The sequence below is a fragment of the Loxodonta africana genome, chromosome 9, assembly GCF_030014295.1.
Source record: "Loxodonta africana isolate mLoxAfr1 chromosome 9, mLoxAfr1.hap2, whole genome shotgun sequence".
Taxonomy (NCBI): domain Eukaryota; kingdom Metazoa; phylum Chordata; class Mammalia; order Proboscidea; family Elephantidae; genus Loxodonta; species Loxodonta africana.
In genome coordinates, this window is record NC_087350.1 from 64,174,589 (window position 1) to 64,196,975 (window position 22,387).

General features: G+C 41.9%; 1 protein-coding gene across 3 annotated transcripts in view; it reads left to right on the forward strand.

Annotated features, from left to right (window-relative positions):
* The window catches only part of FKBP15 (FKBP prolyl isomerase family member 15), a 56,887-nt gene extending 35,539 nt beyond the window's left edge, over positions 1-21,348 (forward strand). For 2 of the 3 annotated variants that reach the window (XM_003407799.4, XM_023545038.1), the window contains exons 19-28: positions 1,483-1,585; positions 10,399-10,570; positions 12,276-12,412; positions 13,253-13,408; positions 14,211-14,363; positions 15,404-15,529; positions 16,166-16,273; positions 16,547-17,280; positions 18,836-18,932; positions 21,230-21,348. In XM_003407799.4, the coding sequence (XP_003407847.1) occupies positions 1,483-1,585; positions 10,399-10,570; positions 12,276-12,412; positions 13,253-13,408; positions 14,211-14,363; positions 15,404-15,529; positions 16,166-16,273; positions 16,547-17,280; positions 18,836-18,932; positions 21,230-21,307 (1,864 nt within the window). In that variant the 3' untranslated portion in view covers positions 21,308-21,348. The remainder of the gene's footprint in view (positions 1-1,482; positions 1,586-10,398; positions 10,571-12,275; positions 12,413-13,252; positions 13,409-14,210; positions 14,364-15,403; positions 15,530-16,165; positions 16,274-16,546; positions 17,281-18,835; positions 18,933-21,229) is intronic. The other variant, XM_064291581.1, reaches the window with a different exon arrangement.
* Positions 21,349-22,387: the final 1,039 nt, after the last annotated feature.

Below are 22,387 nucleotides of genomic sequence, written 5' to 3' on the forward strand. Positions count from 1 at the left end.
AACTGTAAGGCCCCGTGCTCCCAGTCTGAGGGGGATGGGAAGCTTTTTGTTTCCAATGGTGTCTGGGGGTTGGGTTTGGTACCTGGAACTCTCTGCCCTTAGCCCTCCCATGTCGAATTTGAAGGTCCGGACGTTAAATCATCTTCCGTCAGATGTCCATGTGGTGGGACCCCTTTCTTCTCGAATGGAATCGGCACAATCATGGGCAGGAAATATCCTTCTTTCCCGTAATATTCGGGTCTGGGTGGGTCGGGTGAAGGACATGATCTTCTCAATCTACTCATGCTTCAGGGTAAGGCTTGGGCCAGTTTAGTGGATGGAACCACTACCTGGTGTGACTTCCTGAAAAATGTTGCTCAAAACAAGCTCATGGTTAGCAAGACAAAGATAGGAGGGGAAGGGGTGTTGATTGGGGTTTTCAATCAGTATATATTAACATTGTAAATGGGCAGAACCATTGGAAGCTTCACCTTTTCACAGATTGGCTAGAAAGCCTTGTCCTACATTTTGAATTGTCCCTGTCAACAGTCATTGGTACAGGTTTCAGTAAGGACAGTCAGGAGGGCCTTCATGGGTCCAACAAATTTCTATTCACTAAATGTTAATAGAAAATGATAAGAGTGGAAAGTCTTTTGTGTTCTGGTTTACAGTGAAAGGTTCCCTAAAAGATATTTTCCAAGATTATTTTAGCTATTGTCTTTGTACCTCAGGGCCCAGTTGATGTATCCTTGTGAGCCCTTGTGAGCACATTGTACATTCAAGGATAGGGAGTAGTGGCTCCAATATTATTTCCTAAATTAGTATAAAGAACCCAGTAGGCTGTGATGCAAGGCAGACCTGTGTTTGAATCCCAGATCTGCCCTTCATTTGCTGTGTGACTTTGGGTATTTTATTTATTCCTGCTTATTCGTGTTTCTTCATCTGCAAAAATGGTGTTAATACTTAAAAAATCGAGATGTCCACACTTCTCCTGTGTGGGCAGACTCTATTTTATCAACCAGAATCAATTAGAACTTCACTAATTTCCATCTAAAACCCAAGCACTTTGGAATTTTTGTGGATCCTTCTGAAGATTTAGAGGGTCATGGGGAGATGTTGCAGCATACAGCATTTCACTTAAAAAATCATTCTCCCATATTTCTCTTCTCCAATGTCTCTTGCCTCCCACATGGTAGAGGCAGGAGTGGTGGGGGCTCTTTTTTTCCCACCTCTTTCTTGCAGCCTGTTTACTCCTTTCTCTTCTCTCTTAGATTCTTCCGTACCACACACCGTCAAATTCCTCTCTGTATAGTACAGAGCAGTTCACCTCTGGCAGGTTGCTAAAGGGGATTACCGCAGAGCTAAGGAGAGCAAAGTGCTTTCACATGGTTTTGTTGTGGATGCAGAGCACTGTTTTGAGGACCGAATGTGCTTTGGGTTGTTTGTGGGCTAATGATCTCAGGTGCATAAGGAACATTTTGTTTTTCCCTCTTCATTTTACAGATACGTCGAGCAGAGTAACCTGATGATGGAGAAGAGGAACAACTCACTTCAAACAGCTACAGAAAACACACAGGCAAGAGTTCTGCATGCTGAGCAAGAGAAGGTAAACTAACCACGGGAGAGCAGCACAGGTCAGGACGGCTAGAGCTCGGGAGTAGCCCTGTGTGTGTACTTACCGATCTGCTTTTGCCATGATTGGGAAGAGGATTAAGAATACTCTAACATATTTTAATATATATCCATCCTCCAGATTTCTGTTTTATAATATACTTTGTAATAAATTGGCTAAAAAACAATCACTAATCATAGTAATTTGATTAAGGTAAGAATTACATAGCTTTTTTGAAGCTAAATTTATTCTGTGGACAAACTCAACAGAAAAATTCTATTGTGTTACGTGTTGTAGAGTTAAAAAAAAAAAATCACAAAGTTTAGTAAAGCAAAAAGAAAGTTTTATCCGGCATACATTCCAAAAGGCAAAAGTTGAGAACTGGACAAGCATGTTGCCACAGGCATGTCTGCCAAGTCCAGAAAATATACAGAGTCATCAGTATATACTAACACTACAAAATGGGCAAAACCATTGAAAGCTTCACCTTTCACAGACTGGCTAGGAACTGTGATCCTACATTTTGAGTTGTCTTTCTTAACAATGATTGGTACAGATTTCAGTAAGGACAGTCAGGAGGGTCTTCATTGGTCCAGCAAATTTTCTATTCACTAAAAGCTAATAGAAAATGATAAGATTGGAAAGTCTTTTGTGTTCTGGCTTACAGTGAAGGGTTCCCTAGAGGATACTTTTCTTCCTTAAAAGATAATTTCCAAGGTTGTCCCATCTATTGTCTTTATCTCAAGGCTCAGTTGATGTGTCCTTATGAGTCCTTGTGGGCCCAGCTCCAGCTGGGACACATTCTGTATGCTCAAGGACAGGGAGTAATGATTCCAGTATTAATTCCTAAATCATAGGTAACACATATGTAAGGTGTTTTTAGTGAAATTTAAGATTGTTTAGTTTGCTCCTTCATCTGTATCTGTCAAAGCATGTTAAAGTACTGCCATTTGACTTCAGTCATTCCAGAACCAGGAAATGCTCCCTGTTCCTGGATCAGTTATAAGGAAGACTCTAGCAGGTTATGACGGACTCATGCTGAAACCCACTCCTCTGCTTACTCCAGTGACAGTTTGTCTGGACTGGATTCTTTCTTTCCTGGACTACCACTCCTCAGCTGGGAGATCTTGACCCTTTCTTTCATCTGCAACTTCTCAGATGTTTAAGAAGTAGTTTATGTTTTTAATTTAAATTTCCCTTGAAAATGCGAAAAGTTGAATGGAATGTACTTTATAACTTGAGGATTTTACTCACTTTCTTCCTATTCTGGTAATGGTGAGGATGCCTTACTTATCTCTTATGCTAATCTTCTTTTGTTCTCTTAGCTATAATATCAAGGCAGGTAACTGTCTTAGACCTCTTACATCATCCCTTGTTGTGGCTGACTCCTAAAGCCTAGATCAAGATAGGCAGCCATGTGACATAGCTACCATTGAGTGGTACTCCAGTCACTCTTATCTTTCCCCACTAAATGTACTTTTTACCATTTCCTCTTCCTGGACCTTTATCACCCCTCTCCCTTTCCTTTTTTTTTTTTTTTTTTAATCAGGCTTATCAGGGGCACACAAATATATTATTTGACCTGGCTGTTAACTAATTAGGGCTAAAATGCTTACCATAACTTGGTCTAGATCAGTGGTTCCCAAACCCTTGTCTGGCTGCTCCAGAATCCCTTAGGGTGCTTGATTAAATATACATATTCTTATGCTCCACCTCCAGAGATTCTAATTCTGTGTATTAGTCGATGTCTGAATCTGAGCTTTTACAAAGCTCACCTTGATGATTCTGATACATAGCCAGGTGTAGGAATCTCTGCTCTTGTCAGTGATTTATTTGTCAGAATCTCTGCAGGTGGCAGCTGAACACCTGTGTTTTTAATGAATTCACCATGTGACTCTAGTGATAAGTATTACTGTTGTAGGTGTTTGTGTGTTCCAGTAAAACATTATTTACAGAAACGGCATCAGGCCAGTTTGGCTCATATGCTGTAGTTTTCCCAACTCCTGAATTAGCTCATTAATCCACACAAATGTTTCATGTGGATAAACCCCAAAGATGTGTGGAATAGTACATTAAACCCAGTAGAAGCTCTGTCTATAATAGCAAAAACAGTAATAATAGCAACAACAACAATAAGAAGAGCTAACATCTGTCAAGCACCCATAAGGCTCAAGGTACTATTCTTTACATAAATCTTTGCACACATCTAGGCTGAGTATCACTGTTCTTGATGAGTAGATTACTGAGTACCACATGCTTCACTACCTTCAAACACACTTCAAAAAGTTGTTTCTTTAAGTGCTCTATAAATATTTGGTAAATGAAATTAATTTTTCTCTATGACAGGATTAATATTTCCACATAAAAAAATATTTCCACATAAAACCATGAAAAATGGTTAAAACTGGAAGAGCTATTAGAGGTTGTCTTAGTTAGCTAATGCTGCTATAACAGATATGTCACAAATGGGTAGCTGTAGCAAACAAATTTATTTGCTCATAGTTTAGGAGGCTAGAAGTCTGAATTCAGGGTGCCTGATCTAGGGGAAGGTGCATGTCTCTTTTCAGCTTCTGTTTCTTAGTTCCTTGGAGATTTCATGTGATATGGCATCTCTGTTCCTCCAGCTCTGCTTGCTTGCTTGGTTGCTTGCTCAATCTGCTCTTTTTATATCTCAAAAGAGATTGATTTAAGACACATCCTATACTAATATTGTCTCATTAACATAACAAAGAAAAGCCATTCCCAAATGGGATTATAACCAGAGGTACAGGGGTGTCGGGGGACAGCCCCAGCAAGGAAAGGACCCTCGCTATGCATCCTGGCAGATAATCCTAAGAACTGACAGCCTCTTCCAGATTCATACATTCAGGGAAACTTACTGACACGGGCAAGCAGCTGCTCTCCAGTGGTGGCCGGCTGGAGTATTTTCCGCAACCACCTAGCGAGGGACCCGAGCTTATATACCATTCCAGCCAGGACCAAGGTTCATCATTTTCTCCCACGTCCTTGGGCAGTCAGTGTTCCCAGGGACTTCACATCCAGGCCCAGATGTTTTCCTTCTTTTTGCTAAGGCATTCTTTGGCCTTGGCCACTGGCCCAGTCATGCCACTCCTGGCCTTGTACCTTAGCCCGAGTCCATCCTGAATTCATCCCCAGCATGCTTCAGGGAAGAGCAAAGCTGACTCCATTAGGGAGGGAACGCATATAGCTGAATAGCATTACCCTACAAGGGGTTAGGATTTACAGCATATATTTTGGGGGAACATAATTCAATCTATGATAGGGGCCATCTAGTTTGACCTTCTTATTTTACAAAGGAGAAAACTGAGACCCAGAGGGGGTAGAAGACTTGCCCAGGATCTCACTGCCAGCCAGTGGCAAAGCTGTGTTCTTTTTCCTGTGTCAAATTGTCATCCCTCTTTGGTGCCTCTTTCCTGCTTCTAATTTGAATGCCTTTTCACTCATTTTTCTGAACTCTTGGTTCTCTCTGTCATTACTTTCTTTTCTCTGCTCTCCATATCAACATCAGAATTTGATCCAGGGAGGGAACCAGAGAACCATCCCATCCACTTTGCAGATTTTGGTGTTTTCCCTTCTCACTTGATATTACACACCCTTAGCTTTTTTCAAAAAAAATTTCTAATTATATATGTGTAATTACATGTCATATCTTTTTTCTGATTGTAAAAGTCGCATCTGTTCATCCTAGGAAATTTAGAAAATACAGATAATCAAAAACAAAATATAAATTATCCATTGTCCTTTCACTGTTTTCTCTGGCATGTGTCTGGTTGGATAAGATTATATAGGCCTTTTATGGAGTCCCTGGGTGGTGCAAACAGTTAAACGCTTGACTACTAGCTGAAAGGTTGGCAGTTCAAATGCACACAGAGGTGCCTTGGAAGACAGGCCTGGTGATCTACTTGCAAAAGGTCACAGCCTTGAAAACCTCAGGGAGCAGTTGTACTCTGCACACATGAAATCACCATGAATTGGAATAGACTCAGTGACAATTAACAACAACAACAATGGGCCTTTCTAGTTAAGGACCTGAGATAGAAGAAGGAGCTTTTGATTGATCTTCCAGTGGTATGACTCCAGAGTATGTCAAATTCCTGTAGACAACCACTCCCCTTGTCCTTTGGTAAGAGAGTGGCCCATCCATTGCATTGCATCTTCCCTGGAGTTTATTTCCTATAGTGGTCTCAGCTGCTGCGATGGCCTTGTAAGAATGGTGCTTGCTCTGATACTAGTAAACTCTCTGAGCAATGGATAGGTGCAAAGGTCTTTGAGCATTCTGGTAGTACAGTTTTCATTAGGCCATTTGAGGCAGAACATTTATTCTACTTGGGACAGATGAAAACCCTTCTTATATCTGAAAGTTCTAGCTGCCGTTGTCCTCTTTGTATATATAAAAAAAAAAAAAATTTTTTTTTTTTATATATAACACAGGCGAAAACCCAAGTACTTCAGAGCTCACTCTAAAGGTCGCATACATTCTCAGACATTCATTCTCAGCCTATTTTTATTTTATATACAATTTTAATTCATTTAATTTTGCCACCTTTAAAAGGAGATTCAAAATACCAGATTTTAAACGGGAGCTAGAAAACTGATAAAGGCTTAAAAAAAAGGCAAGGAGTAAATAAGTTTAAAACTGAGATGAGCACATTGGAAGCCACAAAAAGGGACAAGCAATAGTAAGAAAGTAAACAACTATAAAAATGTTTGGAGAGTACAATAGGCTGTTTGGGTTGGAGAGACAGTCCAATCCCATAAACACACTGCTGTCCAAAAATTAAGACTGGTCACCAGCAGAGCAATCACTGCCTTTCCTGTCATCTGAATTCTTTTATATTTATGGGAGCATATCAGTTTAGGTGAAATAAATGTAGACCATCCTTGTAATCATCATCCTTAATACACAGAATGTCATTAGAGATTTTTCCAGGGTAGTCATTTTAGTTTCATCAGATATAAGAATAGTTGGGTCTTTTGGAATAAAGTTGAGTTCCTGTTTGGCTAGTACAGAGTACCATTTAAAACACGTTGAGCAGTCAAGGAAGTTGAAGTGTTCCTTTCCTTTATTAGCTCTGTTCTTCCAAAGAACCCCAAAGCAGTTACTCTCCTACAACTGATCTTTACCACATTACAGTACTATTAGTCGTACAGTAGTAGCCTTTGAAGGCATCACTTCATTTATTAATGGATTCACTTTACATTTGACAACGATTACTGAGTCTGGTAGGAATGTAAAATAGATCATGGAGGGGAATCTGATGATATTTTACAAAATCACAGAAGCATTTACTCTTTGATCCAGCAATTCCACTTTTGGAAACCTCCTAAAGTCACACCTGCACACAAATGAAATAACATGTGTCCAGGGTTATTCATTGGTGGCTTGTCGTGGACTGAAAACAATCCAAGTGTCCCAAACCCACCCAGCGCTGTCGAGTCAATTCCGACTCATAGTGACCCTATTGGAACTGCCCCATAGAGTTTCCATAGAATGCCTGGCGGATTCAAACTGCCGACCCTTTGGTTAGCAGCTGTAGCACTTAACCACTACGCTACCAGGGTTTCCTCCAAGTGTCCAGTAGTAGAGAATTGGTTGAATAAACTATGGTACATTTACATGGTGGAATACCCATGCAGCTATTGAAAAAAAGACCTGTAAGTACTAATTGAGAGTGTATATAGTTTGCCACCTTTGTATATGAAAGCGGTTATAAATAAGAATCATTACTTTTACATAAATCACTGGAGAGATGAAAAAGAGATTATTATATAGTTACCCATGTAGAACAAGGAGGAAGAAGTGGGTGGGAATAGGGATGGGCACAAGACTTCTCAGTGTTTACCTTTTTATATCTTTTTAATTGTTAAGCCATGTAAACATATTACCTTTTCTAAAAGAATAATTATTCATAAAACTATAAAAAATATATATATATAGATAATTATTCCTTAATTGTTGTTGTTAGGTGCCATCGAGTCAGATCTGACTTATAGCGACCCTGTGTACCACAGAACAAAACACTGCCCAATCCTATGCCATCCCTACAATCGTGGTTATGCTTGAGCTCATTGTTGCAGCCACTGTGTCAGTCCATCTCATTGAGGGTCGTCCTCTTTTCTGCTGACCCTGTACTTTACCAAGCATGACATCCTTCTCCAGGGACTGATCCCTCCTGATAACATGTCCAAAGTATGTAAGACGCAGTCTCGCCATCCTTGCTTCTAAGGAGTATTCTGGTTGTATTTCTTCCATGACAGATTTGTTCATTCTTTTGGCAGTCCGTGGTGTATTTGATATTCTCCGCAAACACCACAATTCAAAGGCATCGATTCTTCTTCGGTCTTCCTCATTCAGTGTCCAGCTTTCACATGCATATGATGCGATTGAAAATACCATGGCCTAGGTCAGGTGCACCTTAGCCTTCAAGATGACATCTTTGCTCTTCAACACTTTAAAGAGGTCCTTTGCAGCAGATTTGCCCAATGCAATGCATCTTTTGATTTCATGACTGCTGCTTCATGGGTGTTTATTGTGGATTCAAGTAAAATGAAATCCTTAACAAATTCCATCTTTTCTCCGTTTATCATGATGTGGCTTATTGGTCCAGTTATGAGGATTTTTGTTTTCTTTATGTTGAGGTGTAATCCATACTGAAGGCTGTGGTCTTTGATCTTCATTAGTAAGTGCTTCAAGCCCTCTTCACTTTCAGCAAGGAAGGTTGTGTCATCTGCGTAATGCAGGTTGTCAGTGAGTCTTTCTCCAGTCCTGATGCCCTGTTCTTCTTATAGTCCAGCTTCTCGTATTATTTGCTCAGCGTACATATTGAATAGGTACGGTGAACGGATACAACCCTGACACACACCTTTCCTGACTTTAAACCACTCAGTATCCCCTTGTTCTGTCCAAACAACTGCCTCTTCATCTATGTACAGGTTCCTCATGAGCACTATTAGGTGTTCGATAATTTCTGCATTCGGCTGGATCACCTTTCTTGGGAATAGGCATAAATACGGATCTCTTCCAGTCAGTTGGCATGTGTCATAATGCTTTGTCTTCTCGAGCCGCCCTTTGAAATCCTCTGTTCAGTTCTTTTACTTCACCATTTCTTCCTTTTGCTTTAGCTGCTCGACGTTCAAGAGCAAGTTTCAGAGTCTCTTCTGACATCTGTCTTGGTCTTTTCTTCCCTGTCTTTTCAATGACCTCTTGCTTTCTTCATGTATGATGTCCTTGATGTCATTCCACAACTTGTCTGGTCTTCGGTCATTAGTGTTCAATGCACCAAATCTATTCTTGAGATGGTCTCTAAATTCAGGTGAGTTGTACTCAAGTTTGTATTTTGGCTCTCGTGGACTTTCTCTGACTTTCTTCAGTTTCAACTTGAACTTGTATATGAGCAATTGATGGTCTATTCCACAGTCGGCCCCTGGCCTTGCTCTGACTGATGATATTGAACTTTTCCATCATCTCTTTCCACAGATGTAGTCAATTTGATTCCTGTGTATTCCATCTGGTGAGGTCCATGTGTATAGTTGCCGTTTATGTTGGTGAAAAAAGGTATTTGCAATGAAGAATTTGTTGTTCTTGCAAAAGTCTATCATTTGATCTCTGGCATTGTTTCTATTACCAAGGCCATATTTTCCAACTGCCAATCTTTCTTATTTGTTTCCAACTTTGGCATTCCAATCACCAGTAATTATCAATGCATCCTGATTGCATGTTCGATCAGTTTCAGACTGCAGAAGCTGATAGAAATCTTTAAGTTCTTCATCTTTGGCCTTAGTGGTTGGTGCATAAATTTGAATAATAGTCATATTAACTGGTCTTCTTTGTAGGCATATGGATATTATCCTATCACTAACAGCATTGTACTGCAGGATAGATCTTGAAATTGTTCTTTTTGAGGATGAATGCAACACCATTCCTCTTCAAGTTATCATTCCTGGCATAGTAGACTATATGATTGTCTGATTCAAAACGGCCAATACCAATCCATTTCAGCTCACTAATGCCTAGGATATCGATGTTTATGCATTCCATTTTTGACAGTTTCCAATTTTCCTAGATTCATACTTCATACATTCCAGGTTCCGATTATTAATGGATGTTTGCAGGTGTTTCTTCTCATTTTGAGTCGTACCACATCAGCAAATGAAGGTCCTGAAAGCTTTACTCCATCCACGTCATTAAGGTCGACTCTACTTTGAGGAGACAGCTTTTCCCCAGTCATCTTTTGTGTGCCTTCCAACCTGGGGGGCTCATCTTCGAGCACTGTATCAGATAATGTTCAGCTGCTATTCATAAGGTTTTCACTGGCTAATGCTTTTCAGAAGTAGACTGCTGGGTCCTTCTTCCTAGTCTGTCTTAGTCGGAAGCTCAGCTGAAACCTGTCCTCCATGGGTGACCCTGCTGGTGTCTGAATACTGGTGGCATAGCTTCCAGCTGCGTATATCATAGATGAGTTATTATTTGCTTAATCAACCCTCATTTTTCAGGATTTTGTTTTTCCAGTCTTTTACAACTATAAACAATACTGCAACAAACATTCTTATAGCAAAATTTTTGTAATCTTACTTAATGATTTCCTAAGGACAGATTTCCCCAAGAGAATTCCTGAGTCATAGACTGTATGTTTTTAAAGCTTGATTTCAGTTTAATGAGGTGTAAGGTGGCTTCAGCTCCATTCCCATCTACCGTTTCAGTCAGTATAGTTATGTGAAGTTGGGTTGTCACCTAGAGACAAAGAACACCCATGTTTTAACTGATGTTGTACTTTGTTACTATTCAGGCCAAGGTGACAGAAGAACTAGCAGCAGCCACAGCACAGGTCTCTCATCTGCAGCTGAAAATGACTGTTCAACAAAAAAAAGAAACAGAGCTGCAAGTGCAGCTGACAGAAAACCTAAAGGAGATAGACCTCCTCAGGGACCAACTCACCAAACTGCAGGCAAAGCTCTCAGGTATGTGCTTGGTGGAGGCGGCTGGGATTTTGCCATTTAAACTTACAGAATTATAGTTTTCTTCCTCTTGGTCCATTTAGTATAATGGCTGTGAAGTTTATGATGGACTGAACTAAAAATTAAGGGGGATCAGTATAAAATTTCCATGAATGTTTTACGTAAATGACAACAAAAGAACTGACTATTCATTTATAATTTATCAGTTGCCATAGTTCCCCTTTGTTTGGCAAAATGGTGTTGTCAGTGTCTTTGTACTTATGATTGGCATCATGCCTGGAAGAGTTAATGTGCTTCTCTAACTCATGACCCAGTGGAAGTTTAAGAAAGAGGTGCATCCTGTAGTGGTTGCCTCTTTCCTAGAGAATGGATTGCAGTTCCACAGGCTGCCACTCAAGGGCCCCCCTGCTTGGCCTCTGTATACTATATACATCGCTGCCTTACGTCACATTATATTCCCCATTCATTTTGGCGTTATATATACTAGCCAGCCTGCTGGCTATTCTTCAGTACATTCTGCAGTTCTTGTCTTGCTTTTTATTCATGCTTTTCTCTGGACTTGATGTACCCAACACCACCAGTATTTGCTTTCAGTTCTCTCTGAAATTCTACCTCTTTTAGAGGACGCTTTCAGACATTTGATTTCTCCTTCAAAATCCTTTATCTTAGTGCATTATGATGACCATTATTGCAGTCAGCTTTTGATCAGCATTATTTATGTGTATGTTTCCCCCTTTAGAATGCAAGTTCCTGGAGGGCACAAATGGTGTCTTGCTCATCTTTGTAAAGTTCTTTCCTCCAAATTAATGTTCGCTCAGTGCTTGGCACCGAGGTAGCGCTCAAGACGTGGTGATTGGAATAGAAGATTTGTGAAGATCAGGATGTTAATTCTTCCACTTTGGTGTGTGGAAACAAATGTGGAGGGGACCAGTGGGCAGAATGAAGCTGGAGCAACAGGAGAGTTAGGAAGAAGCAAAGCTCCCTTGCCTAATAGATGTTGGTTCGTAAAGTGATACCTTGAAGGTTTGTCCCTTCCCTTTTAGAGGACCACATGGGGCCGCATGAGGCAAACGTGTGTTGGACAGTCTGAGATTTGAATGTAGCACAGATATTCCTATCTCTCCTTTTATGTTGCTCTATAACAATTACCTCAAGAGTGTCCATAAGAGACTTGGAAGTTTCCAAAACAAAATTAATTTTGGTGCATTAAATAAACTAAAAAATATTCCAAATAGCTTTCTTTTAGAAGGCATGTTTTGAAAACAAACTCTTAGTAGAATGTCCCAGTTGTCAACAAAGCTGAGAATACCTTACCTAGGCAGTAAGGAAGGGCCTAGACCAATACCAATACCAAAGATCTGTCCCATGTGTTAGGATTGTGACTGAAATGGAATTGTGGGGAGTTGTCTGTTTCAAATGTGGTCTCTGACCACATGGAATGTTCTTTTTCCATTTTGTATGTGTAGAAGGTGACACATATGTAGAGCTGTGACTTCCTACGGATAAATATGAGTTGGTGGGAGAGTCAGCTTCTGGCTTAGTAAACCTTATTGCTGGTTAGTGAGGCAATTCTTAAAGAAGTGAGTGGAGAATGCTGTTTGGTGGGATTGGGAAATCTCAACATGCAGCTTTGAAAGAGCTGCTGGGGTGCCATATAGCCCACTGTGCTCTGGTTCTCCAGTGAAGTCTGTCTGCTGTTATATTCCAGAGCTCCAAGAAACTTCCGAAGAAGCACAGTCCAGATTCAAAAGTGAAAAGCAGAACCGTAAACAACTAGAACTCAAGGTGACATCCCTGGAGGAGGAGCTGACTGACCTTCGAGCTGAGAAGGAGTCTCTGGAAAAGGTAAGTTCTCCAACCTAAGTTTTTCTTCTGGACCCAAGTGGCCAGGATTAGCTGTTTAATTAGCTTGTTTTTCCCTTTTAAATATGATAAATGCTCATTGTAACAAATACAAGTAATACAGAAAAGTATAAAATAAAAACTGAAATTTATCTTTACCCCTCTCTAATCTCACAGGTTAGAGGTAACAACAATAAATAGTAGATGATGTATCCTGCTAGATTTGTCTTCTGTGTGTATAAAACACACACATATACACAGATGTCATTTCTAAATAGTAATGGGATGAGGTTTAATGCTCTGTCTTTAACTTACGTATTATGGACATTGTATTCCAGAAATACGTATAGATCTTACTCATTCTTTTTAATTACCGCTTGGTAGTCTACTATGAGGCTGCGGAAACCTGGTGGTGTAGTGGTTAAGTGCTACAGCTGCTAACCAAAAGGTCGGCAGTTAGAATCCACCAGGCGCTCCTTGGAAACTCTATGGGGCAGTTCTACTCTGTCCTATAGGGTTGCTATGAGTCAGAATCAACTCGATGGCAATGGGTTTTAGTTTTTTTGGTTTACCAGCAGTATATGAGTGTCTGTCTCCATGTACCCCCACCAATGTTAGGATGTTCCTTATTTAATAGAGTGGTAGTTAAAGTTCTTATTTCCTTCTCCTCATCACAATTTTTCTCACCCAGAAGCCAAGAATGTTAATATATTGGGAAAAATTAAACCAGAAAATTTCCAGAAATAGAGTAAGGACCAATTGTGGTCCTTACCACCACCATTCCCACCCGAATTTATCATCTGTAAAATTGGTAGAGTTGATGATGGCTCTCTTGTTCCTAAGAACCTCTCGGAAAGGAAAAAGAAGTCAGCTCAAGAGCGTTGTCAGGCTGAGGAAGAGATAGATGAAATTCGCAAGTCATACCAAGAGGAATTGGACAAACTTCGACAGCTCTTGAAAAAGGCCCGAGTGTCCACAGACCAAGCCACTGCAGAGAAGGTAATAAAAACTGAGGAATTATGGAAATGAAAGGAAAGTGTGAAGGACTGAGAGAGAAGCTTCTTCTTTATCATTTAGGGTGACATTTCTCTAGTTGATGCTCTTGCTTTGCAGAAAGGTGGAAGAAAGCAATACAAATATGTGCAGAGGCGCCAGGAATCAAATAGAGAATCTCCTTTCTTTTTTTAAAAGTTCATTTAATGTTTAAATAGCCCATATCTAATGTTAAGTACTCATGTTTAATTTGAAGCAAAACATGAAGACAAGCTTGTGAAAAATTCCCAACATGATAAGGCCAGTGTCCTCACCCACCAGACACAATCCTTCAGGTACATTATAGACCTTTGAAAAGAAATGATTTGTTTAGGTAATGGGGAAAGGAAACCAGGGATAGTGGCAGGATATGGCTGGATCTCTAGTCCATTTGACAGCTACCTTTCTCATTGTAAGTTCATATTTGTATGTCAGTTTCTTGTGAATTAGTTAGTGTGAATTGTTGCCCTCGATTTGATCAACTCTGGGAATTTTGACAAAAATAAGTTTCTGTACTTATATAGTTCAGGGTGTGAACTTTGAAAAGTAATCATCACATTATGACCTTTGTCTTTTTGGAGTCCTGGCAAAAATGAAGTCTTCCTACCTACCTTTAACAAGTACATTTATTTTAAAAGTAATTAAGATTTTTTAAACAGTGTGTCCCTATTCAGTCTATACTGTTAGCCTGTTATTTTTACCTTATGAAAGATGGGGTTTCCTAGATGTGACATGACTCCCTAGGATATGGTCATTACTCTCTCGGCAGCTGTCTCTAGTGCAGACTGAGCTACAGAGCCAGTGGGCAGCAAAATGTGAACATTTGTTGGCCTGTGCCAAGGATGAACACTTGCAGCAGTACCAGGAGGTGTGTGCACAGAGAGATGCCAACCAACAGAAGCTGACACAACTTCAGGAAAAGGTAGATGTTTTCCTTGAGCCAGACAGCTTAGACAGCCCAGTTAACTTGAGGCAAGCAAGTTGTTCGAGTCTTATACATCCTTATAAAAGCCTAAAAGGTGTTAATAGCCAAAAAACAAAATCGCAATTGTTTAACTCTTCAGTTTGTCAATCATTTTTCACATACTTATTTTGAATGACAGATCAGTGACCTGGGAAAAGAAAAAATAGCACCAGTGTTCTGGAACATGTTTTCCATTATGATTTGATCATTTGTTTATTAAACAAATATTTATTGAGTGACAGTTGTGTTCCACACATTGTGTGTGGGAAAGGGCATACAAAGAACTTTGTTCTCAAGAATCTCACATTCAAGAAAGAACAAAGGAGAAACAAAGGTATACATTACGTTCAGTGGGGCCCAGAAGAGGAAGTGTTTGGGGGAGCTAACTGGGGAAGGCTTCCCAAAAGAGGTGACATTTGAGCAGAGCCATGAAGGACGAGTAGCTTTGATAAGGTAGAGAAGGGAGCAGAGCATCCTGGGCAACGGCAGGGCAGAAGGATAGAGAGTGGGGTATGGTGGGATCTTCAGGCACAAAAGAGGTAGGAAATGGCTCAGGGTTGTGGCGTGAAAGTCCCCATATCTGGAAGTCAGTTTCTGTCATTAAAATATCCAGTTGAATGCTTTTGACTCAGAGATGGTGGAGGCAATCTTGTAGATGAATAGGTTTCCACTAACACTCACTATGCATTTGTCTATGTGACTAGAACTATTTCCCCTTCCCCCCTTTTTTCCATTATGTTCTTGACCTGTTAGGAACAAGGCTAGTGACCTTGTTGGGAAAGAAGTGAAGTTGTGAGCTGAGATTGAGTAATGAGCAAATAGAATGCTCTAACTGAGTCAGCTGGCCTGGGGTGGGGCAGAAGGGGTGGTCACATGAGGTAGACTTACATGAGATAAGAGGTGATGCTTAGGAATGGTTCTTCTCCCCTTGTGTTTCCTGACCTTCACCTGGTAGTCCAGGTTCCTGAGGCCACAACCATAGTCTGTTTGTTTTGCAGTGCTTAGCTCTCCAGTCCCAAGTCACAGCTCTGACAGAGCAAAATGAACAGTACATCAAGGAACTAGAGAATAACAAGTCCCAAATGTCCGAGAATGAAGCCACTGCTACAGATCCCTCAGAGAAGGTGAGCTGGTACTTTGAAGAAGAAGCAAACCATAGCATATCAAGGGATTGAATGTGCATATCAAGCATTCAGAAAGAATATGACCAACTTATTGTGTTGATAGTTTTTATTTTTCTCACTTTAGATGCTCCACTTGTCTGACTTAAAATCAACCCTTTGGAACCTAGCCACCGTGATGCCAAACCCAAAAGGACCTTATTCTCCTGGGGTTTCAACAGATATGGGAAATGTGTCTAGATCACAGGAGGGGAGTGGGGGCCAGGGAGTATGTCCAGCATCCATTAGCCACTAACCCTTTTAGCCTGTGAGTGTTCGGTAATTGCGGTGGGAATGAGGCATCAATAAATTGTCTGTAAGCAGTCTTGGGCACTCATACCACAGCTTGCTTGCCCTTGATAGGAACTCTCACAGCCAGCCCTACTGTCTCAAAGTGCTCCTCATTATTTGACACTGTCCTCTCCATAGTGACAGCCTTCAGTACTTCAGTTAATGGCCAGCTATGTCCCACCATAGAGATCTAAGAGGGCTTCATTTTAGCCTTCTAAGCTTTTCTGGAATTTAAATGTATTCCTTAATGACTTGATTTTGGCAGCATACATCTTGATCTTGTTTTTCTCTCCTCACATCTTCACACAGGTCAAGAAGATCATGAACCATGTGTTCCAATCCTTGCGGGGAGAGTTTGAGCTGGAGGAATCTTATAACGGCAGGACTATTCTGGGAACCATCATGAATACGATCAAGGTATGGCCAGCTGTTGATTATTTTGTGGAAATGGGTATCTTGTTGAGCTTAAGTACCTTCTAAGAAATCATGAATAAAAAACTATTTAAGACTGTTTATCAGTAATTACAGTACCTGGACTGACTTATCTTGACAGATATGGTTTGCCTTATATGACAGGAGGAAACAAAATCCTTTGAACTAGATGATTAGTTTGTGGTAATAAGGACTAAAGAACTAGGAGTACCTGCTGTTTTCCTTTCAGTGATCATCTCCTCCTTGGCTTTTGAACAGACAGTGACTCTTCAGCTGTTAAATCATCAGGACCAAGAGAAGCGGGGGGAGAGCAGCAGTGAAGAAGAAGGAGGAGGAGGAGGAGGGGAGAGACTTCAGAGAACTTCCCAGGAGCAGTCAGTCTCAGCCAATTCTGGTCTGTCTCAAGAATCCCTGAATAGGGAGAGGCAGGAGTCCCCCACTGTGCCATTGGAACAGGCAGCCGAGGAAGCCATCTCTTCACCTCCTCAGGCCCTCCCCAATCCCCAGGAGGATGTACAGAGAAGGAAAAGGGAGACCTCAGAATCACAGGTGCTTTCAGAGTTAAGTGATGATGCCCTCCCACCTGAACTGGCTTGCATTCCTTCCCAGAGAATTCAGGGGCCTCCAACTCCAATTTCACCTGAACCTCCAGGCTCTGTAACCGTGGACCCTGAGTGTGAGGAGACACTTGCTGTCAGCCTGATGGCAGCTAAGTCAGATGACCCATTGAGAAAGGCCTTTGTCAGGGAAGTGGTTCCAGATGGCCCACTGCAAGAGAGCTCCACAAGACCATCTCTGACTTCAGACCCCAAGAAGGGGCACCCACTGGCCTTAGGGCCTGAAAGCCCAAGAGAGCCTCAGCCTCCAGAGCTCAATAAAAAAGAGGGTCTCACTAGCTACACTGGTCCCTCTAAGGAGCTGTTGAGCACAGAGGCAGGTTCTGCAGATCCAGCTGCAGTCCTCAGATCCAGCCATGGTTCTCAGCATTGCAGGTATGTTACCCTAAACACAGAGTTTCAGAAATAGGGCGATTGCCAGAGGTCGTCTGGTTTTCCCAGGACTGGCAACTCATTCTTCAGAGACTCATTCACTCACCTCATTCATGTGTTTATTCACAATACCTGTATCAGCACAATACCTACTATGTGCAAGGCTCGGTGGTAGGCACTGTGACGAAGTGATAAACAAGGCAGATTTAGTTCTTGATTTTGAGGCATTTACAGTCTAGCAGAGAAGACAAATACAATTATAAAGGTATTAGAATTGCTAAAAAATAAAAGAAACAAGGTGCTATAATAGAAAAAAAAAACAGAGGAGGTTATTCTGCTTTAGGCAATGTCTTAGTTATCTAGTGCTGCTATGACAGAAATACCACCAGTGAATGGCATTAAAAAAACAGATATTTATTTTCTCACAGTTTAGGAGGCTGGCCTCTTGGGGAAGGCTTTCTTTCTCTGTGGGCTCTGGAAGAACGTCCTCGTGTCTTCAGCTTCTGCTTCCTGGTTCTTTGGGGATCTCCATGTGTCTTGGCATCTGTCTTACCCCATCTCTCCTCTGCTCACTTGTTTAATCTTTTATATCTCAAAAGACATTAACTCAAGATACACCCTATACTAATCCTGCCTCATTAACATAAAAAAGACAACACATTCCCAAATGGGTTTACAACCACAGGCATTGAGGTTAGGATTTACAAGACATTAGTTTTTGGGAACACAGTTCAATACATAACAGGCAGAATGGTTGGAGAAGGACTCTGAGAAGGTAATATTTAAACTGAGATGTGAAGGATGAAAAGGAGCCATGTATACCAGGAGTGCAGTCTGCTTCTGTAAAGATTTACAGCCTTGGAAACCCTGTGGGGCAGTTCTGCTCTGTCCTGCGGGGTTGCTGTGAGTCAGAATTGAGTTGACAGCAGTGGCTTTGGTTTTGGTATACCAAGAGTGAGGGGAAGAGACAGAAGGCTGAGATAACAGCATATGCAAAGGCCCTGAAGTGGGAGGGAACATTACACAATCAGGGAAGTAAAAGAAGGCACAGTGAGCCAAAGGAGAGTGATGTTAAGGTGAGGTTGGGAATCTATGCAAGGGCCAGGTCACTTGAGATTTTTTAAATCACTGTTAGAAGTTCGGAAACGCTGGTGGCATAGTGGTTAAGTGCTACGGCTGCTAACCAAGAGGTCAGCAGTTCGAATCCGCCAGGTGCTCTTTGGAAGCTCTATGGGGCAGTTCTACTGTGTTCTTTAGGGTCGCTATGAGTCGGAATTGACTCGACAGCAGTGGGTTTGGTTTTTTTGGGTTTTGGTTAGAAGTTTGGACTTCAGGTATAATGGGAAGCTATTAAAGGGATTTAAATAGAAGAGTGACATGGTCTGGATTTATTATTTTTAACAGATTGCTCTGGCTGTAGGTTATGGAGGGTGTCAAGAGGGCCAGGAAGGCCAACACTGAGTGTGGGAAGGGATGGTAGCAGTGACCCTTGTAGCTGGTATACACTAGGGCCTGGAGTACGAACAACTGTGTTTCCTGTGACCTGATTTTCTTTCAGTCTTTCTGGGGATGAAGAGGATGATCTGTTTAAAGGGGCAACTCTGAAAGTCCCGAGGTCCAAAGAAGATCCTGAGGAAGAGGATGAAGATGAGGTGGTAAGGGAATTTCATGCACTGCCTAGTCCTCACACCGCCACTTGGGGGCCCTTCCCCACTGGCGCTGAGAAGAACCTCTCATGGCAGAGAAATGGAGGCTGTTGGTGGCCTAACCCCTGGACTCTGTGTGCAGGGCCCTATGGGAGCAGGCTTGGGGCTGGGAGGGCGCGGCTCTGCAACCAGAGTGGGGATGGTCAGTTACCACTTTATTCTTGAGAAAGGATCATAATCTTAGTCCATACAGGGACTGTTCCTACTTTAAGTGACGAAAGGTGGGCTGCTTAGTCCTACGTTGGAATGCTAAAGCCTCACGTTTCCCCAGTATTCTAGGATATTATTTATATTCTAAAATCGAAAAGGACTTTGAAGATCTTCTTAGCTAGCATGCATGCTTATTCACAGACAAAAAAACTGAGGCCCAGAAAGGATTTGCCTAAAGCCACAGAGAGAGTTAATGATAGAGCTAGGACTAAAATCCTGGGCTAAGGCCATCTGTTTCTGAGCATTTTTTGCTTACTCAGCCTGCTTTCCAACTGTCATCCCAACACCCCTGGGCAGAAAATTACTGATATAGCCTTACTTTACAAAGCACAAGAGTGAAGGCCAGGAAGGTAAGTTGCTCACAGAGTATGGCTTAGAACCCAGATTCCTGCATTTGCTGTTCCCCATTGTGCTAAGTTAAACCTTTCTGTCACAAGAGCACTTTGACTGCTGTGATGGGCATTCCACTGACATGAAATGTGTGTGAAGAACATAGATGAGCTTCAGGCTCAGTCCAACTCAGGGACAGAATATGAGGTTGAATGGGGGCAAATTCTGTCCCCTCATATATCAGCTAGAGTGGGTTTTACCTTCTGCTGAAACGTTAGGAAAATGGTTGTGCCAGAGCCCGGAACCCTCTTGGCCAGGTTCTTTTGGGGGAAGTGTACCAGTTCTTCCTGTTAGCCTTTTTTTCCAGGAAAAAATTTTCCTTTGAGAATCCTGAAGATGAATTCTGCACTGAAAAAACAAAAAACAATTGATCATCCCAAGTGAATTCCCTAACTAGAGTGGGAAATTTTTCTTAACAGTATGTTATTGGTATGAATACTAATAACAAAGTTGTTAATAATTTCTGTTTCTTAAGTACTCTGAAGACTGCTTCACAAACATACTCATTTAATCCTCTAATAACCCAATGAGGTAGGTAGGGACTTTTAGCCCATTTTATAGATAAGAGGGCTGAGGCTCAGGAAGATTAAATAACATGCCCAAGGTTATATAACTAGTAAATGCAGAGCCAGAACTTTAGCCAGAACAGAAGCTGTGAGCCACACTTTAAAATCCTTTACTGTCAAAGTTTAGAGATCACTTAAGTGATGTCCAGAGAAAGGTACAAGGTCTCAGTTAGTAGGCAGAGGAGCTAGATTAGCCCAGGGCTCTTGGTACCATACCACGCTCCCTTCCCTATGGCTTAGCCCTGCAGTGACTGATTCTGGACCTGCAGTAGCTCACCAAAGCAGATTAGTGTAGAATATTTAGTCCATGCCTGCCTCCAGCTTCAATCCCTGCTACCCCGTGGGACCTGTTCCTTGTAGTCCCTAGAAAAGAGGCCAGAATCTGAAACCATGCAAAGGGTAGAGATTCTCCTTTGGCTCATAATCTCCTTTATCCCCCTTCCCTGATAGGAAGAAGTAAGGGTAGGGCCAGTGAGAGCAGGGGTGTGGGAGGCTGTGGCCCCATGTTCTGAGATATCTTCATCTCTTGGGAGACTTCACTTGGGAATGTACCCAAGTCTCTAAATTCGACTCTTTCTCAAATGATGTGGTTATATCCAGAGCCAGACAGGCCACCTCAGGCTGCAGCAGCAGTATTTTCTCAGATGTGTATTCTTCCCAACTCCCTTTACATCCTGCCTCCTCTCTCCTGTCCTAGGGCTGCTCTGCTTTGGTTTCTGTCTCCTCCTCCGTCTCTCCTCTGCCACCCTTCTTTCCCCACATGAAGTGTGTAAGTTACTGCATAAGAGGAAAACCTGTGAAATCAATACATGTGCTTCACAAATAAATGCCAAAATTAGCCAAATAAAGTTGGTCTTTTTTTCTCCATGTTGAAAGGTTTCCTCCTTCTCTGCATGCTTGTCTCAGCTTGATCTGGAAGCCTAGATTTGCTGGCCTCAGGGTTGTTCCTTTCAGTAAAACCCTAACCAACAACCTCCTTTCCAACCTAGAGCCAGGAACAGATGTTGGATCTTTATGAGGTGGGAAGTCCAGCTGGTGCAGGAACAAGTGAGGACTGACGACTCTTTCCTGTTTTGTCAGAGCATGAAGGGACGCCCGCCCCCAGCACCCCTTTTTGGAGATGATGATGATGACGATGACACTGAGTGGCTGGGATGAAGACCCAGGAAAAACTGATGCCAAGGTTTCTCTCCCGGCCCTTCTCTAAGCATGGTTTTGCACAGCAGCGCTAGGTCTAGGCAAGCCACAGAGTGAGGTAAAGGTGAGCGTTCTGAGGACAGTGGTTCAGATACCTGAGTTAGTCAGCTTCTGAGCCCCCTGCCTAGCCATGTGAAAAGGCGTGTGACCCTGTCTTCAGAACACTGGTGTTTGCAGCAGTCTGTACAGTCCTGCCTTGGTCTCAGTTGGAGGAAGAGCTGCTAGGTTCCATTTCAGCCACTCATCTACAGGAGTCCTGCCCTCTTCTAAGCTTTTTATTCCACACACTCCCAGACTGATCCAGGGAGCCTTCCTCTCTCTGCTTCTTGATATTCAGCTACACCTCAGCAATAAGATCTGTCACCTGGGGTGAGCCCCTTGGGTAAAACTTAGGGTAAATTACACCATCTAAATCCTGTTCGGCTAACAGCCTTCTCTGCAGTCCTGGGACATGTATCTTTTTCTCTGCCTTAAATCTGATAAAACATGTCAGTGAATATTTGAAATTAACAAAATTAAAATAAACATCTGCAATGAAACTTGACTTGGGCCCTTGGGAAGAAATCAAGTTTGGTTCTAAGGGCTGTGCTACACTTTGGGAATTGAAAGGTACGAATTGTAACAGGTCTGGATCAGTTAATGAGCACAAAAGCATTGTGACATAATCTCTTTGGCACCTAACCCTAGAACTCTTAGGCTTCCAAAGTCACCACTCTGCTGTCCCAGTTCATAAGGTTCAGGGCATTGTGGTTAGCTGAAGACCAGTGCTACAGTCCCCTTGCTTCTGCAGGCTTGGCCCTGCACCCTGGGAAGCCATGCAGAAGGGGTAGGAGGTCCCTATATTCCATTGTCCATTATGACACTTGAGGGATTCTTCACCACTTTAAGAGTAACTTCCATTGCCTCTGAATTCAGGACTAGTGCAGAGAACGAGAGTATGAAAATATCTGTGGTTATTTTATTTATTGCAGGATCTTCCAAAGAACCAAAATCAAACCCACTGCTGTCAAGTCAGTTCTGATGAATAGCAACCCTATAGGA